Here is a 19,482-nt window from a genome sequence, read left to right on the forward strand (position 1 = left end):
TGATGGAATTTCAATCAATCAATCAATCAATCAATCAATCGTATTTATTGAGCGCTTACTGTGTGCAGAGCACTGTACTAAGCGCTTGGGAAGTCCAAGTTGGCAACATATAGAGACAGGCCCTACCCAACAGTGGGCTCACAGTCTAGAAGTAATAATAAGGATGGAATTTGTTAATAATGATCATAATAATGGCATTTGTTAAGCACTTACTATGTGCAAAGCACTGTTCTAAGCGCCGGCACTGTTCTAGGTGCTGATATATATGGACACATCGTTAATCAAATGAATAAAATAATAAACACAAGTGCTGTGGGGCGGGGAGGGGGTAGAGCAGAGGGAGGGAGTCAGGGCGATGGGGAGGCGAGGAGGAGCAGAGGGAAAGGTGGGGCTCAGTGTGGGAAGGCCTCCTGAGGGAGGTGGGCTTTCGGTAGGGCTTTGAAGGGGGGCAGTGGGGTAGTTTGGCGGCTTGAGGAGGGAGGGAGGGAAGGAGGGCATGGCATTCCAGGCCTAGGGCCGTGGGTCGGGGCCGGGCCGGAGCAGGGCAGGGGCGGGGCGGGGCGGGGCTGGGCAGCACCGGGCCCCGGGGCGGGCAGACGGGCGGGCAGGGGCCGCCGGGCGAGGCTGGGCAGAGGGGGCGGGCCAGGTGGCGGGCCAGCGGGGCAGCGAGGCGGGCCGGAGCAAGGAGGGGAGCCCCCCATGGCCCTCCCGGAGGAGGCCACCCGCCTGGACCACGACTGGGACGCGGTCAGCCCACGGGGACCCCCATTCTCCTCCCTCGCTCGGGGCGAAGCTTTCAACCTCTCTGCCCCCTCCCTCTCTCCCTTCTTTCCTCTTAAATAATGATAATAATAATAGCGGCATTTGTTAAGCGCTTACTATGTGCCAAGCACTGTTCTAAGCGCTGGGCACTGTCCTAAGCGCAAAGCACTCTCTCCCTCGCCTCCCCCTCCCTTTCCTCTCTCCCCCTCCCCTCTCCCTCTCTCCCTTCTCCCCCTCTTTTCCCTCTCCCTCTCCCCTCTCTCCCTTCTCCCCCTCTTTCCCCTCTCTCCCTCTCCCTCTCTCCCTTCTCCCCCTCTTTCCCCCCCCTCCTCCTTTCCTCTCTGCCCCTCTCCTCTTCCTCCCTCTCTCCCTTCTCCCTCTCTTTGCCCTCTCCCCCTCCCCTCTCTCCCCCCTCCCTCTCCCTTTTCCCTCTTCCCTCCCCCCTTCCCCTTCCCTCTCCCCCTCCCCTCTCCCCCTTTCCCTCTTCCCTCTCCCCCTTCCCTCCTACACCGCCCCCCCCCGCTGCCTCTTCTCCCCCTCCCCCTCCCCCCTCTATTCCCCCTCCACTCCCACCCCCACCTTCTCAATCAATCAATCAATCGTATTTACTGAGCGCTTACTGTGTGCAGAGCACTGTACTAAGCGCTTGGGAAGTACAAGGTGCAGAGAAATGCTGCCCTTGAAAGCGCCTTGGGGTTCGGGGGTCCGTTTTATGACTCGATCGACGGTATTTCTTGAGCGCTTTCCACGTGCAGAGCACTGTACTAAACGCTCGGGAGAACCAGCAGACACGATCCCTGCCCATAAGGAGCTTATGGCCTAGAGGACGAGCTTACGGTCTAGAGGTCACGGGGGAAGCGGCGTGGCTTAGTGGAAAGAGCACGAGCTTGGCAGTTAGAGGACATGGGTTTGAATCCCGACTCTGCCACTTGTCTGCTGGATGACCTTGGGCAAGCCACCTCACTTCTCTGGTCCTCATCTCTAAAAGGGGGATGAAGCTGTGAGCCCCAAGTGGGACAACCTACTTACCTTGTTTCTACTCCAGTGCTTAGAACAGGGCTTGGCACATTGTAAGGCCTTAACATATGCTATAATGATGAATTTTTATTATGAGCTCCTAGTCTGATCGCAGGACTATCAGCACCAATTCCCGGTTCCCCACCCGAGCCCCCGTCTCCGGGAACACTCCTGGGCAAGGACACGGACCCACCTTCTCAGAAACCATTCCCCGGCTGTTTCCCCCTTGACAGGGGCTCAGAGCTCAGCCTTTTCAGTAGTCCTATGGTTGGGCTACTGGGAAGGAGCATGAGTTAGCCCATGGGCACTGACAGGTTTTTGGCCCAGAACAGAATACGGGGTGCTCCACTGCTGTAGCTGAGCCCTGATGCTGAAGGAACTGCCCTCCGCAGACATTTAGGTAATACAGGACAATTTCATCTTCTTCCTTTCTCTGTCTTCTCCAGGTATTCTTTGCAATACAATGGATCCAGTTTGTCATGGCTACTCTCAGGTATTTATTGGTTTAATTTAACTTGCCTAAAGAGGTCAAATAAATATGGGCAATGCTCACTTTTCTCTCTCCCTATGGAAGTACTGTTTAATCGATACTATTTACTTGAGCACCCGTTTGTTGCAGAGCACTGTACTAAGCTTTTTCTTTCAGAGTGGTCGATTGTTCTTTTAAATAATGATAACTTCTTTTAATAAACCAAAGAATGGAATAGTAGATTTATCAATGTTATTCCTTGAGGATTTACTGTGTGCAAAGCACTGTACTAAGTGCTTGGGAAAGTACGATATAGCAGAATTGATAGGCATGTTCCCTGCTCACCAGTAGCTTATGCTCTAGAGGGGGAGACAGACATTAAAATAAATTATGGACGTCTATGTAAGTGCTGTGGGGCTGAAGGTGAAGTGAATATCAAGTGTATAAAGGACACAGATCCAAGTGCATAGATAATACGGAAGGGCGAGCAAGTAGAGGAAATTAGAGCTTCTGATTGGGATATGATTTAATAAGGCTTTGAAGGTGGGGAGAGTGACCATTTGTCATATATGAAGTTCCAGGCCAGAAGGAGGATGAGGACAAGGGGCTGGTGGCAAGATAGATGAGTTGGAAGTACAGTGAGTAGTTTGGTGTTGGAGGAGCCAAGTGATCAGGTTGGGTTGTAGAAGGAAATCAGTGAGGTAAGATAGGAAAAGGAGAGCTGACTGGGTGCTTTAAAGCTGATGGTGAGGAGTTTCTGTTTGAGGTAGAGGTGAGTGGGTTACCACTGGAGGTTCCTGAGAAGTGGGCAGATGTGAACTGAATGTTTATTCAGAAAAATGATAAAGCAGGCTGTTCGATTAATATTAAAAGGCCCAGTTTAGCCAAACCGAAGTTATTCAAGTGCATGTCCAGCCCCAGCTTTTTAGTTTTTAAGAGCTTTCTTCTTTTCCTTTTAGCATTATAGGTTCAAGCTCAATTATTGCATCTGCTGTGTTTCAGAATCTAATGAAAACACCAGAGGTAAGTACCCAGCCTTTGTTTGGGTTTTGGATTTTTAATGACTTAGCTTTTGGAATAAGTAATCGAGATATGTCACCTATTAATAATGAAAGAGTTGTTTGCTCACTCATAAAGCATTTGGAAATTTCTCATTTCCATTACATGGGCTTTTCATGTATTTAATAGGTCCCCTTTTGCTAAGAAATGAATTTAATAAAAACATTCAATCCTGGGGTGGTTGGAGAGAGGTCATCCTCCCTTCCCCATTTTCTTACATTTTCTTACAGCTCTCACCAAGTTTATGGAGAAACAAGCAAGTGTTTCTATAGGCTACTTTTGCAGGGATTCAGAGCTTGGTATAGCCAAGAACGCTTTTACTGAAAAGCTAAGGCAACTGAGGCAGTTGGACGTTTGAGCACATGAAGAGAGCTATTTCGAAGTGGAGCAAGCGTTTAGATTAAGAGCATTCAAATGCTCAATGGCAGTAACTGCCTATCAAAAAACACCTGAAATAGCCTAGGTAACTTTTTTTTTCCCCCAAAACCACTTGATAAAGTAGCCGGGAATTAGGCAGTTCATGGACCTTTGAAGGACACTATTTGTTTATGGAAAATAGGTTCACAATGCTAGAATCACCCTTGGGCACTGTTGAATGAAGGGGACTGTGTCAGGGAGAGAGGTGAATGGAATGGAAAAAGAAAGAAGCAGGAGTCATATAGTTGTGCATCTGATTAACCCCTCCCACCCCCCCGACTGTGTAGTCCTTAGGCAGATTATTATACTGTGACTCCATTTGGGGTTGTTTTATGCTATTTGTTAAATGCTTACTATATGTCAAGCACTGTCCTACGCGCTGGGGTAGATACAAATTAACAGGTTGGATGCAGTCCCTGCCCCACATGGGGCTCACAGTCTAAGTGGGAGGGAGTAGGATTTAACCCCCATTTTGCAATTAAGGAAACTGAGGCACAGAGAAGTTAAATGACTTTCCCAAGGTCATACAGCAAAAGCTGGGTTTAGAACCCAAGTCCTCTGACACCCAGACCCATGCTCTTTCCTAATCATTAAACTGAGTTTGTATCGCTTTCCAATCATTAGTATTTATTGAGTGCTTACTGTGTGCAGAGCACAGTACTAAGCACTTGGAAGAGTACAATAGAGTTAATAGACATGTTCCCCCTCTTCAAGTTTACAATTTAATGGGAAAAAATGCTGAAGCCCGGAGAAATTAAGTGACTTGTCCAAGGTCACAGTGCGGGCAGGTGATGGAGCTGGGATCAGAACCTGCATTGCCCGACACCGGTACCGTGTTCTTTCCTTTAGGTCATGCTGCCTGCTTTCTGAAGATTTGAGTTAGGCATGATAAATATTTGTCAAACCTTCAAGTCACTGGCTTTAAAGTGATGAAAATGCTCTGCATGGTGAAGTGGGTAGTGTGATCACTTCATGGACGCATCAGCATCATCGTCTTTTGAGGGCTACTATTAGTATGATAGATTGATCGTAGTATTTATTGAGCGCTTACTGTTTACAGAGCATTGTACTAAGCAGCTGGGGGAAGTACAATACAGTAGAGTTGGTAGGCATGATCCCAGTCCATACGGAGCTTAGACTGGAGTGAAGAGAGCTGGGCTCTACCTTGGCTTGCTCTGCAACTTTCAGCAAGTTGCTTGACCTCTCTGGGCCTCAGTTTCATCACCTTACAAGAAAATTAACCCTTCCCACTCCTTACCTGTTGGGAACCATGAAAGTGAAGTTCAGTTTTATAAAACGCTTTGAAGTCCTCAGAAGAAAACCTCTGAATCTAGGCAACACATTTCCACGACTGAAACAACCATCCCTGCACAACACTCTTCTTCCCACCCTGTTCTTAACTCAGCTCCTCATTTAAAAGCCTCAGCACAGCCATTTCATTTCTTTTAAGAGTTTTGACTTCTCTTGTCTCCAGCATATGAAATACGAACAGTGTGGTTTTAGTGGTGAGAGCATGGTCCTGAGAGTAAGCAGGACCCTGTGTTCTAATCCCAGCTCTGCCATATTTCTGCTGTGTGACCTTGACAAGTCACTTCACTTCTCCGTGCTTCGGTTCCCTCAACTGTAAAGTGGGGGTTAAGACTATGAGCCCCATGTGGGACGGGGACTGTGTCCAACCCGATTTGCTTGTATCCACCCCAGGGCACATAATAAGTGCCTAACTAATAATAATAATAATAATGGCATTTATTAAGTGCTTGCTATGTGCAAAGCACTGTTCTAAAAGTTGGGGAGGTTACAAGGTGATCAGGTTGTCCCACGGCGGGGGGCTCACAGTCTTAATCCCCATTTTACAGATGAGGTAACTAAGGCCCAGAGAAGTGAAGTGACTTGCCCAAAGTCACACAGCTGACAATTGGCAGAGCTGGAATTTGAACCCATGACCTCTGACTCCAAAGCCCGTGTTCTTTCCATTGAGCCACACTGCTTCTCCATGTCACAGGTTTTTAAAAATTATTATTATCCTTTGCCCCAGGCTCTGGTTAGGATTCTTTCTCCCCAAAGCTCCCTGAATAAACAGGGCTACTTCCCGCAGCACTGACTAGGTGACGCATTTGTTCTCTGAAGCTGCTTTTCCATTTTTCCTGCAGCAGAATGGTCTAGTATCTGGTTTTTATTTTCAATCCATCAACAGCAGCAACTTCCTGAAAAGCCACCACCCAGCTGCCTGCCTCACCACTCCCATCTGGGGTCATGGAAGGTTTTCTGTGAGTCAGCAGACGTAGTGGACCTCAGTGAGACCCTGCTGGGAATGGTTTGCAAGTGAAACTGGCAGAGATGTTAACTTATTCTCTACCCCTCCCTCCAGGAAAAGTAAAGGAGGTGGTAGGTTTCTCCATATTTTGCCAGGCAGAAATGGTGGAGCTTCAGATCTGTAGTCCTCTCAGGAGAGTGGAGGTGTGTGTACGTGAGGGAAAGAGAGGCTGGAAAAAAGGCCCAAATGAAAGCAGATCTTTTAGGAGACATCACAAAGGGGAGAGAGAAGGGGTAGGGGGGCAAGGGAGGGGGAATCTAGTCCATCTGTTCAACCAGGTCAAACCTATAGCATCCTCCACAGGCAGCAGGGAAGGGAGAGCAGCAGAAAGAGGAGGAAAAATCTTAATTGAGCAAATCTGTGCCAAAGCCAGGAGCTCAGAGGAAATGAGCAGAGAGCAGGGAATTAACTGGCTGAGAAAGGGGATGGCCCTGTGGAGCAGAACAGGTGGAGAAGGGGCTGGAAAGAAGGTTGGATAGAAAGCAGAGATTGTAAATCCTCTTCCAATTCTTCACTGATTTCTTCAGGAACTTTGTTCCTCAGGCCCCAGGGAAATAACACCTGAAACAGTACACCTTCCAAGGGGCTTCCCCCACGAGCTTGATGCCTCTGTCTGCATTCGCAGATCCACTCTGGAAGTGGGCAGGAGGGTTCCAAGCTAAGGCTGGCCCAGGGTTTAAGGTTGTGTAAGCCCAGGAAACCCTAAGCAAGATGGTAGAAATAACTCTGTGGAAGGGAGGCTGAGGCCGGGGAGAAGGATCTGAAAGAGCCCCAGTGCACTTGACATTCAATTTGCTGCTCTAATGACACTCCCACACCACCGAGCGCCAGCTGGAAGAGAGCAGGTGGGCTGAGTGAAACTCAGGAGCTAGGACTCTCGCAGAGCTGGGCTGTCTCCTTTTCTCTGGCAGGTGAGGCCCCTCTTTTACCTGAGCATCTCGGACCTACTACTAGGAATGTGCTGGCTCACCGGGGCTCTTCTGTATGGGACGCTATCAGCCAACGAGGATGTGGTCTGCTACAACCTTCAAACAACGGGACAGGTGAGTCCCACCTGCCTTCGGTGGACTGCTTCGGAACAAGACAAGGAAGCATCCTGGTCTGGTGGATAGAGCAAGACCCTGGGAGTCAGAAGGGACCAGGGTTCTAATCTTGGCTCTGCTGCATGTCTGCTGTGTGACTTTGGGCAAGTCACATAACTTCTCTGGGCCTCAGTTACCTCATCTGTAAACAGGGGATTAAGAGTGTGAACCCTGTGAGGGACAAGGGACTGTGTCCAACCTGATTAACTTGTATCTATCCCAGCATTTAGAATAGTGCTTGGCACATAGTAAGCACTTAACAAATACCATTATTATTATTAAGACAGGAAGCTTGGGTTGGTTGGCTCCTAAAGAGAAATTGCAAGTTGCTCTATTTGTGGTTTGTGAAGGGAGCGGTTGCTGCCGATATTTCTGGGACCAGAATTCTCATAATTAGCCAGATTTTAAAGAGAAATGTGGGTGTCTACCATCTCTGTTATATCGTACTCACCCATGAGCTTAGTTCAGTGCCCTGCCCACAGTAAGCACTCGATCGTTATGATTGACTAAGTGATTGTAGAGGTGATGTGCATGCCACCTCCTATGCTGCCTCAGCTAATTTTTTTATGGTATTTGTTAATCAATCAATCAATCAATTGTATTTCTTGAGCGCTTACTGTGTGCAGAGCACTGTACTAAGCGCTTGGGAAGTACAAGTTGGCAACATACAGAGAGACGGTCCCTACCCAACTGTGGGCTCACAGTCTAGAAGGGGGAGACAGAGAACAAAAGCAAACATAGTAACAACATAAAATAAATAGAATAGATATGTACAAGTAAAATCAATCAATCAATCAGTCGTATTTATTGAGCGCTTACTGTGTGCAGAGCACTGTACTAAGCGCTTGGGAAGTACAAGTTGACAACATACAGAGACAGTCCCTACCCAACAGCGGGCTCACAGTCTAGAAGGGGGAGACAGAGAACAAAACCAAACATAGTAACAAAATAAAATAAATAGAATAGATATGTACAAGTAAAATCCCTTATCACATGCCAGGCACTGTACTAAGCACTGGGGTAGATACGAGATATTCAGGTTGGACACAGTCCATGTCCCACATGGGGCTCAGTCTTGATCCCCATTGTACAGATGACGCACCTGAGACACAGAGAAGTTGTGACGTTCTCAAGGTCACACAGTAGTGCCAGAGTCGGGATTAGAGCTCAAGTCCTCTCACTCCCAGGTCTGTGCTCTTCCCACTAGGCCACACTGCTTCTCCATCTTCTAGACTGTGAGCCCGTTATTGGGTAAGGACCATCTCTATATGTTGCCGACTTGCACATCCCAAGCGCTTAGTACAGTGCTCTGCACACAGTAAGCGTTCAATAAATACGATTGAATGAATGAATCTTCTTTTAGCATCAATACTGAGGTTGTGTCCCGGTCATGAATGCTAGAACCCCCATCTCGTCTCAGTTCTGAGGTTCCAGGGACCCTGGTGACTACCTAGCACCAAGCCTTTAACCATTTTAAATAATGCCTGAGACCAAAGAGTCCAAATTTCCCACAGACCTCTGAAGGCTGAGTGTTTCCTACACAGTGAACTTTTTTCAGGGGTCTTTCCCCTCGTGAATTAAGCAGAACATAAAGTTTATAACTTTTGTTTGCGTGAGGTTGCCGGTGTCAGCTTGCTGTCCCGTGACAGGGTTTTGGGTCTCTTCCCCAGGCCAAGATCCTGTGGACAGAGCTGTTCAGTGAGGTAGAAACTTGTTCCTGACAGCTAGGCTGCCTGGCGGGTCAAGGCGGGTAATGTAGTGGCCATTCCAGTTCAGACTGTATTTGGCGATGGCCAGCGTGGGCCATGCCAGGAATGGTCGGGCACCGAGGCCGGAGCACATCCAGGAGGAGCCAGTTTGGAGTTGCAGCGGGAATGTGTACATGGGCTCGGTGAACTGGAGCAGCAGAGGTCACTCATTAACCCCAGGAACAGGCTTCCCGCCCTGGGAGAGCTGCTACTTTTGGGAAGCGGCATTCAATACGGTGAAGTTCTCCGGTCCCCATCCCTATTAATCAATCAATCGTATTTATTGAGCACTTACTGTGTGCAGAGCACTGGACTAAGTGCTTGGGAAGTACTAGTTGGCAACATATAGAGACAGTCCCTACCCAACAGTGGGCTCACAGTCTAGAAGGGGGAGACAGAGAACAAAACCAAACATACTAGCAAAATACAATAAATAGAATAGATATGTACAAGTAGGATAAGTAAATAGAGTAATAAATATGTACAAACATATATACATGTATACAGGTGCTGTGGGGAAGGGAAGGAGGTAAGATGGGGGGATGGAGGGGGGCTCAGTTGGAATCAATCAGTCAATCAATCATATTTATTGAGCGCTTACTGTGTGCAGAGCACTGTACTAAGCGCTTGGGAAGTACAAGTTGGCAACATATAGAGACATATCAAACTTCCCATCTCCAGCTGGCTACTTCCCGTTGAGATTTATGTTCAGATACACAGTTAACCCAAACCCGTATATCTTGGCACATAGGGATCAAGATCCCTCTTGGGAGAGTTGTTTTTCCTGAACCGAGGCTTTGAAAGTGGATTGGGTGAAAATATGGGGCTTTCCCATGACTCATTTTGTTTCCTGAATGTGGAATGTTTGTGGCAGCAACGGGGCCTAAAGGGAGGAGAACGGGTCCGAGAGACAGAGGAGCCGGGGTCTAATCCCGGGCCCACCATATGCTTGTTGTGTGAAAGAGTCACTTAACTTCTCTGTGCCTCATTTTTCTCATCCATAAAATGGGGATTAAATACCTCTTCTCCCTCCCCCGTAGCCTCAAGTGGGACCAAGGACTCTGTCGGATTTGATTATCTTGTATCTACCCCAGCGTTTAGTAGAGTGATTGGCACAGGGTTAAGTGTTAACAAATACCACAATGATGATTTTTTTATGGTATTTAAGCCCTTGCCATGTGCCAGGCACTGTCTCAATCCCCATTTTACAGCTGAGGTAACTGGGGTACAAAGAAGTTAAGTCACTTCCCCAAGGTCACACAGTAGGTAAGTGGAGCCGGGATTAGAACCCAGGTCCTTCTGACTCCCAGCCCCATACTCTATCCACCAGGCCACACTGCTTCTCCTCATGGAATCCGTCTTGATTTTGTGTGTTCCCACGTCCCGTGAGCTCTCAGCCCCAGCCTGGGCTGTGGGATAGTGCACCTCTTAGGGACTTTTGAAATTCTGAAGTAGGAAGAGCTGGTAACTTGTACTTCCCAAACGCTTAGTACAGTGCTCTGCACACAGTAAGCGCTCAATAAATACGATTGATGATGATGATGATGGTAGAGGCCCCTCAGTCCCCGGCTGGACCCCACTTAACAGGTCCAAACTAAGGAAACTCTTCCAGAGAAGGAGATTCCACAGCATCCAACATCTTTTCCTACTTTTACCCGGCTAAGAGTTAGGAACCCTCTAAGACCCTGGCATTGACTTTTCAGTTTTCCCTTTACGAAAAGGTGATGGTGGGAAAACCCCAAACATAATGTCTGTTTCCTCATTGTCAAATGCTGCTCCAGTAGCTGACCTTTAATTCTATGCCAGAGAAGGGAGGAAACGTGCTAGTGTTTTTCGGGGAGGAGGAAGACTTCATTTTAAAAACAAAGTCATTTAGAGCCAGTTGCTTCCATGTGTTCCCCCACCCCTCGAGTGCTCTGTATAGTGCTTCGTGCAGAATGTTGCTGCTTTGGTTATTATTACTCTTAATTACTCTAATATTGTTACTCTATAATATTATATATTATTATTATTATTACTCTATTTTACTTGTACATATTCTATTGATTTTGTTAGTATGTTTTGTTTTGTTCTCTGTCTCCCCCTTCCAGACTGTGAGCCCACTGTCGGGTAGGGACCGTCTCTATATGTTGCCAACTTGTACTTCCCAAGCGCTTAGTACAGTGCTCTGCACACAGTAAGCGCTCAATAAATACGATTGAATGAATGAATCAAAGTGCTCAAGGAGCGCTATCTATTAACGGCTATGAAGAGGCTGGCAGGGAGCCACCCAGCCAGCGCCTTGGGGTCTGTCGAAGTTTCTGCAACACTCATCCTCCTCTGGTGGGTTTTTGGGAGGAGGGAGCAGCTCCCTTTCCCACAGCCCCGGGGAAGTCAGGTGAATAGTCACCCAACAAGTCTCCTTGTTTGCCCAAGCCGCTGAAGAGGCCCTCCACCTGGGAGCGTCAGGAGCTTCCCGCCCTCAGCCAGTCTCCCGCTGGATTGAATTTGGGTGGTGGGTGGTGAGCAGTCAAAGTTGTGGGTTAGGGTGGCACCACCACAAACACTCATGGAACCCAGAGGCTCTTCTGGCGCCCAGAAGTCACATTCCTGTTGCGTGCGTTACCCGGATTACACAACGGGGTGACATTACGGCTTACGTTTTAGGGAAATCCACAGAAGGTTGAGTGTGTCGTCCCTGGAAAAGGGGATCGTGATCCCGGACCCTATCCATTGCTCTGCAGCTGTTGCAGTCCCCTCCCAGGCCCGTGTGAACATGGGGGCTGTTCTTGATTCCTGGGACTTGGCCGAGGGAGACTGAGAGAAAACTAGAAATACTGGATCTAAGATCAATCAATCAATCAATCAATCGTAGTGAGCGCTTACTGTGCGCAGAGCACTGTACTAAGCGCTTGGGAAGTACAAGTTGGCAACATATAGAGACAGTCCCTACCCAACAGTGGGCTCACAGTCTAAAAGGGGGAGACAGAGAACAAAACCAAACATACTAACAAAATAAAATAAATAGAATAGATATGTACAAGTAAAATAAATAAATAAACAGAGTAATAAATATGTACAAACATATACACATATATACAGGTGCAGTGGGGAAGGGAAGGAGGTAAGATGGGGGGATGGAGAGGGGGACGAGGGGGAGAGGAAGGAAGGGGCTCAGTCTGGGAAGGCCTCCTGGAGGAGGTGAGCTCTCAGTAGGGCCTTGAAGGGAGGAAGAGAGCTAGCTTGGTGGATGGGCAGAGGGAGGGCATTCCAGGCCCGGGGGATGACGTGGGCCGGGGGTCGATGGCGGGACAGCCGAGAACGAGGCCTAATGGTGAGGAGATTAGCGGCCAAGGAGCAGAGGGTACGGGCTGGGCTGGAGAAGGAGAGAAGGGAGGTGAGGTAGGAGGGGGCGAGGGGATGGACAGCCTTGAAGCCGAAAGCGAGGAGTTTTTGCTTGATGCGTAGGTTGACAGGCAGCCACTGGAGATTTTTGAGGAAGGGAGTAACATGCCCAGAGCGTTTCTGGACAAAGACAATCCGGGCAGCAGCATGAAGTATGGATTGAAGTGGGGAGAGACACGAGGATGGGAGATCAGAGAGAAGGCTGATGCAGTAGTCCAGATGGGATAGGATGAGAGCTTGAACGAGCAGGGTAGCGGTTGGGATGGAGAGGAAAGGGCGGATCTTGGCAACGTTGTGGAGCTGAGACCGAGATAGTACGGCCTAGTAAATAGGTCACAGGCCTGGGAGTCAGAAAGACCTGGGTTCTAATCTTGGCTCTGCCACTTGTCTGCTTTGGACCTTGGGCAAGTCACTTCACTTCTCCATGCCTCAGTTACTTTATCAAAATGGGAATTAAGCCTCTGAGCCCCACAGGGGCCATGGACTATGTTCAACCTGAGTACTTTATATCTATCCCAGTGCTTAGAACAGTGCCTGGCACATAATATGCACTTAACAAATACCATAAAAAGAAGGCATCCTGTATTGCATCCATACTGTACAGAGGTGGACCAGCTCAAAACCAGACTGTCCGCTATAACGCCGGACAAATGGGAACTTTATTCTGGAGCCAGTCCACTCTGGTTTCCTGGCCCTGGAGCCCGCAGTAGAGCAGATTGGCTCTGAGGATAGGGCGAGAGGAAATGACCGTAAGTGTGAGGGGTGAGCTTCTTGCAGTGAGGGCTGCTTATTAATGTACCAGTAGGGTGGAGTTTCCTTCTCGGGAAACCTTTATAAACATCCTTCTTGTGGGTTTTGTTTAATTCAATCTGAGGATTTTGGTTCTAATTCTTCGGAATACTTAGCTCTTTCCTTTTTCCTCAAGGGCTTCCCTTCTTCCTGTCTCAGGGAATGAGGAAAATTATTCTTATTCTTGCTGTTATCATCATTATCATTATTATTTATTAAAATAATAGGTATTGTGCACTTAGATGATCGCATCAGGTACAGTCCCTGCCCTACAAGGACTCAGTCTGAGGGAGAGAGAACAAGTATTTTACCCCCATTTTTTAGAGGCGCAGAGAATTTAAGTGACTTATCCAAGGTCACACAGCAGGCCCATGTTGGAGCTGGGACAACAACTCAGGGTTTCTTCCTTAGCCCCAGGCTTTTTGCACTAGCCAGTGCTGCTTCCCAAATGTCAAATAGGATTGTTCTCTCCCACAGTTTCTTCATCATCTGGCACTACCCCCAGGTATTTGTTGAGCTCCCTACCACACAAGCCTATCCCAGTTTTCGACTTTAAGGGGATATTACAGAGAAGCAGCGTGACTAGTGAAAAGAACAAGGGCCTGACAATCAGAGGACCTGGGTTCTAATCCTGACTATGCCAGGTGTCTGCTGTGTGACCTTGGGCAAGTCACCTCACTTCTCTGTTACCTCATCCCTAAAATGGGGATTAAATCCCACTCCCTCCTACTTAGACTGTGAGCCCCATGTGGAACAGGGACTGATTAATTTGTATCTACCTGAGTGCTGAGAAGAGTACTCGAGCACATAGTGAGCACTTAATTTGATGGATTTAATGGATTTGAACCCATGACCCCTGTCTCCAAAGCCCGGGCTCTTTCCACTGAGCCACGCTGCTTCTCTATGATTGATTGATGCGTGGTAATCAGATCAGACCCGATCTCTGTCCCACCTGGGACTTAATGCCCTAAGAAAGATGAGCCAGCCATATCTGTCTCGGAAGATTTTAACTGGAATATCTGACTCAGAGAATGAGTGATTCCGTCACCTTTGCAGCTCTGCAGCCCTCAACCCCGACAGGTGGTTGAACCTGTCTCAGCTAGTCACTCTTTGCAAACTGAGGAGTTTCCTAGCCCCTGTCTTATCTGATTATCTTGGACCTATCCCTGTCCTTCAGCAGGGTGCTTGGCATCTAGTGAGCACTTAATAAATTCCATAATAGTGGTATTTGTTAAGTGCCAAACACTGTACTGAAAGGGCTGGGGTAGATACAAGATAAAGGCTGATACAGATGCTGCCCCGCATGAGGCTCACAGGCTAAGTGGAAGCGAGAACCGGTATTTCATCCACATTTTACAGATGAGACAATGGAGGCATAGAGAAGGTCGGTGACCTGCCCAAAGTCACAGCAGACATGTGGCAGAGCCAGAATTAGAACCCAGATCTCCCGACTCCAAGGCCCATGCTCTTTCTGTCAGGCTTTGGGGATGGAGCTGCAGGGAGAGAGGCTTAATAATAGTGGTATTTGTTAGGTGTTTGCTATGTGCCAAGTACTGCACTAAGCCCTGGGGTAGATAGAAGCTAATCTGGTAGGACACAGTTCCTGTCCTTCCCTGAGGAGAGAGAGAACAGGTATTAAATTCCCATTGTACAGATGAGGAAACTGAGGCGCACAGAGAAGTTTTTTTTTTATAATGGCATTTATTAAGCGCTTACTATGTGCAAAGCACTGTTCTCGTGACTTGCCCGAAGTCACACAACAGACATGTGGCAGAGCCAGGATTAGAATCCAGGACCTCTGACTGTAAGGTCCATGCTCTATCCACTAGACCACACTGTTATTATGTCACGAGTACACTGCAGCTTGGAGTGGTGGTGCTATTCTTTCGTTTCTATTCAATTTTTTCTGACGATTTTGACACCTGTCTACGTGTTTGGTCTTGCTGTCTGTCTCCCCCTTCTAGACTGTGAGCCCGTTGTTGGGTAGGGACCGTCTCTATATGTTGCCGACTTGTACTTCCCAAGCGCTTAGTACAGTGCTCTGCGCACAGTAAGCGCTCAATAAATACGATTGAATGAATCAATGACTCCCTCAAACGAGATATCCCGTTCCCCAGCTCCGGCAGCCGGGAGGAGCCCATACTGAATGATCAATCGTATTTGATGATTGATCAAATCATCATCATCATATCGTATTGAATCATCGTATCGTATCATCATCATATCGTATTGAATCATCATATCGTCTTGTTACTGAATGCCCTCTGCCTCCTGGAATTTCCCCACAGCTGGAGGCATCCCAGATGTCTCAGCCTTCCTGGATGACTTTCCGGGCCCTGGATTTGGGAGGTGCATAGATACAGGGCAAATCTTTTTGTTTGTTCAGTCCTTGGTTTTTTCGTCTTTAACATGGGGATATAACTCCCCTCTCCAGGAGGTCTTTCCTAAGCCCCACCTTTCCTCTTCTCCCCCTTCCCTTGTGTCATCCTGACTTGCTCAGGCTAGTGCAGTAGTGCAGTAATCCTATCCCGTCTGGACTACTGCACTAGCCTTCTCTCTGATCTCCCATCCTCGTGTCTCTCTCCACTTCAATCCATACTTCATGCTGCTGCCCGGATTATCTTTGTCCAGAAACGCTCTGGACATATTACTCCCCTCCTCAAAAACCTCCAATGGCTACCGATCAATCTGCGCATCAAGCAGAAACTCCTCACCCTGGGCTTCAAGGCTGTCCATCACCTCGCCCCCTCCTACCTCACCTCCCTTCTCTCCTTCTACTGCCCAGCCCGCACCCTCCGCTCCTCCACCACTAATCTCCTCACTGTACCTCGCTCTCGCCTGTCCCGCCATCGACCCCCGGCCCACGTCATCCCCCTGGCCTGGAATGCCCTCCCTCTGCCCATCCGCCAAGCTAGCTCTCTTCCTCCCTTCAAGGCCCTGCTGAGAGCTCACCTCCTCCAGGAGGCCTTCCCAGACTGAGCCCCTTCTTTCCTCTCCCCCTCGTCCCCCTCTCCATCCCCCCGTCTTACCTCCTTCCCTTCCCCACAGCACCTGTATATATGTATATATGGTTGTACATATTTATTACTCTATTTATTTATTTATTTATTTATTTTACTTGTACATTTCTATCCTACTTATTTTATTTTGTTGGTATGTTTGGTTCAGTTCTCTGTCTCCCCCTTTTAGACTGTGAGCCCACTGTTGGGTAGGGACTGTCTCTATGTGATGCCAATTTGTACTTCCCAAGCGCTTAGTACAGTGCTCTGCACATAGTAAGCGCTCAATAAATACGATTGATTGATTGATTGATTGATTGATTGCTCCCTTCGTTCTTCCCCCCCTTCCAGCTCCACGGCACTAATGTACATACCTGTAATTTTTTTTATATATTAATGTCTGTCTCCCCCTCTCTAGACTGAAAGGTCGTTGTGGGCAGGGAGTGTGTTGATTGTATTGCACTCTCCCAAGCACTTAATACAGTGCTGTGTGTACAGTAAGTGCTCAATAAATATGATTGAATGAACACCTCTCTCAGAGATGTTGGCAGAATGAAGGAGACGTGTGGGAAGTCTTTTGGGCTTCTTAGAGAGGTCTTAAAGATTAGAAGGCTATTGATGTTATTTAGACTGTGAGCCCACTCTTTTAGACTGTGAGCCCACTGTTGGGTAGGGACTGTCTCTATATATTGCCAATTTGTACTTCCCAAGCGCTTAGTACAGTGCTCTGCACACAGTAAGCGCTCAATAAATACGATTGATGATGATGTCGTCAATCATAGGAGAAGCAGCATGATCTAAGGAAACAGCATGGTCTAGTTGATAGAGCATGGACCTGGGTGTCAGAAGGGCCTGGGTTCTAATCCTGGCTCTGCCATTTGTCTGCTGTGTGACCTTGGGCAAGTCAATAATAATAATAATAATAATAATAATAATAATAATAATAATGGCATTTATTAAGCGCTTACTATGTGCAAAGCACTGTTCTAAGCACTGGGGAGGTTACAAGGTGATCAGGTTGTCCCACAGGGGGCTCACAGTCTTCATCCCCATTTTACAGAGGAGGGAACTGAGGCCCAGAGAAGTTAAGTGACTTGCCCAAAATCACACAGCTGACATTTGGTCTGTCTCTATATAGGGACTGTCTCTATATGTTGCCTACTTGTACTTGTACAACTTGTACTTCCCAAGCGCTTAGTACAGTGCTCTGCACACAGTAAGCGCTCAATAAATTTGATTGATGATGATTTGGTGGAGCCGGGATCTGAACCCATGACCTCTGACTCCAAAGCCCAGGCTCTTCTCCATTGAGCCACGCTGCTTCTCAACTTAACTTCTCTGTACCTCAACTACCTCCTCTGTAAAATGGGGATTAAGACTGTGAGCCTCATGTGGGACAAGGACTATGTCCAACCTGATTAGCTTGCACTCCCTTGTTTAGAACAGTGCCTGACACACAGTAAGCACTTAGCAAATATCATTTTAAAAAATCAGCAGGCTATATTGGTTACTTCCCTAACTTTTATAATGCTCAATCAGACTATTGTTACTATTTCTACGATTACCAATCATGATAAAATTACAACTTTGGTATCTATTAAGCATTTATTCTGTGCCCAGCTTGGTGCTAAATGCTGGGGCAGATACAAAATCAGATTAGAATTGCCTGAACCACACATGGGGCTCACAATCTAAGAGATAGGGAGAGTAAGTATCTTATCTCCATTTTACAGATGAGGAAAAGTGAGGTGAAGTGACTTGCCCAAGATCAGGCTGGTGGCAGGCCTGGGATTTCCACCTGGGGTTCCTGACTCGAAATGACATGCTCTTTCCATGGCGTCTCCCTAGTAATACTAGCCTGACACCTTAAAGAAAGTTTGCCAAATGGAAATCTGCAACAGGCTAAATTCAGGGCGTACAGCAGGAAGAGGGATGATTCTATGGTTGAGGAGCAGAACAGAAGTGTCTGACACCCAGATTTTCCTTTGAAGGCCTGGCTAAAATCACGCCACTACTTTTCCCTATAGGTTCCCCCAGCCTCAGTGCAGGGGTTTAATCTCCTGCCTGTGGGCTGGGACTTTCCTCTGCAGAAGGGTCCAGATCTGGGTTCTAATTCTGATGTTGTGACACCAATGGGCTGGGGGTGGAGCACCAGAAGTGTCTCTGAACTCGGTGCCTCAGTTTCCTTCTCTGAAATGATTCTTTCTCTGCCTTGAGAATCGACATGGTCTAGTGGAAAGAGTACGGTGGTCTCGGGAGTCAGGAGACCTGGATCTAATCCTGACTCTGCTTTGTGACCTTGGGCTACTCATTTAACTTCTCTGTGCTTCAGTTACCTCATCTGTAAAATGGGGATTAACGGTGTGATGATGATGATGATGATGATGGTATTTTTTAAGCACTTATGATGTGCCAGGCACTGTATTAAGTGCTGGGATAGATACAAGCAAATCTAGTTAGTTAGACACAGTCCCTGTTCCATGTGGGGCTCACAGTCTCAACCTCACCTCCCTTCTTTCCTTCTCCAGCCCAGCCCGCACCCTCCACTCCTCTGCCGCTAACCTCCTCAATGGGCCTCGTTCTCGGCCTCCCTCCGCACATCCACCAAGCTAGCTCTCTTCCTCCCTTCAAAGCCCTACTGAGAGCTCACCTCCTCCAGGAGGCCTTCCCAGACTGACCCCCCTCTTTCCTCTCCCCCTCCTCATCCCCCCCCGCCCTACCTCCTTCCCCTCCCCACAGCACCTGTATATATGCTTGTACAGATTTATTACCCTATTTATTTTACTTGTACATATTTACTATTCTATTAGTTAATGATGTGCATCTAGCGTTATCTCTATTTATTCTGATGACTTGACACCTGTATACATGTTTTGTTTTGTTTTGTTGCCTGTGTCCCCCTTCTAGACTGTTGTTGGGTAGGGACCCGTCTCTATATGTTGCCAACTTGCACTTCCCAAGCGCTTAGTACGGTGCTCTGCACAAAGTAAGCGCTCAATAACTACTACTGAATGAATGAATGAATCTCCGTTTTACAAATGAGGTAACTGAGGCCCAGAGAAGGGAAGTAATTTGCCCAAGGCCACACAGCAGACAAGTGATGGAGCAGAGATTAGTGTCCATGACCTTCCTACTACCAGGCCTGTGCTCTATCCACTATGCCATGCTACTTCTCACGAAGCAGTGTGAGCCTCATGCGGGGCAGGGACTGTTTCCAACCTGATTCACTTGTATCTACCCTAGTGCTTAGAATAGTGCTTGGCACATAGTAAGCACTTAACAAGTACCATAATTATTATTACCTGCTGGGGACCTTGGGAAAGGCACAACTTCTCTGGGCCTCAGTTTCCTCATCTGTAAAACGGGGACTGAATATCTGTTCCCTCCCTTTGCACTGTCCCACGTGGGTCAGGGGCTGTGTCTGATCGAATTGTATTGTATC

The 19,482-nt window shown here is 47.7% G+C and overlaps 1 protein-coding gene across 2 annotated transcripts in view; it reads left to right on the plus strand.

The window, feature by feature from the left end:
• Positions 1-722: 722 nt before the first annotated feature.
• The window catches only part of TMEM116 (transmembrane protein 116), a 55,232-nt gene continuing 36,472 nt past the window's right edge, over positions 723-19,482 (plus strand). The window contains exons 1-4 of one of the 2 annotated variants that reach the window (XM_038763773.1): positions 723-747; positions 2,226-2,272; positions 3,208-3,271; positions 6,950-7,081. In XM_038763773.1, coding sequence (XP_038619701.1) covers positions 2,259-2,272; positions 3,208-3,271; positions 6,950-7,081 — 210 coding nt within the window. In that variant the 5' untranslated portion in view covers positions 723-747; positions 2,226-2,258. Of the gene's footprint in view, positions 748-1,417; positions 1,466-2,225; positions 2,273-3,207; positions 3,272-6,949; positions 7,082-19,482 lie in introns of those variants that run through there. The other variant, XM_038763771.1, reaches the window with a different exon arrangement.

Source organism: Tachyglossus aculeatus, chromosome 21 (assembly GCF_015852505.1).
Source record: "Tachyglossus aculeatus isolate mTacAcu1 chromosome 21, mTacAcu1.pri, whole genome shotgun sequence".
NCBI classification, from domain to species: Eukaryota; Metazoa; Chordata; class Mammalia; order Monotremata; family Tachyglossidae; genus Tachyglossus; species Tachyglossus aculeatus.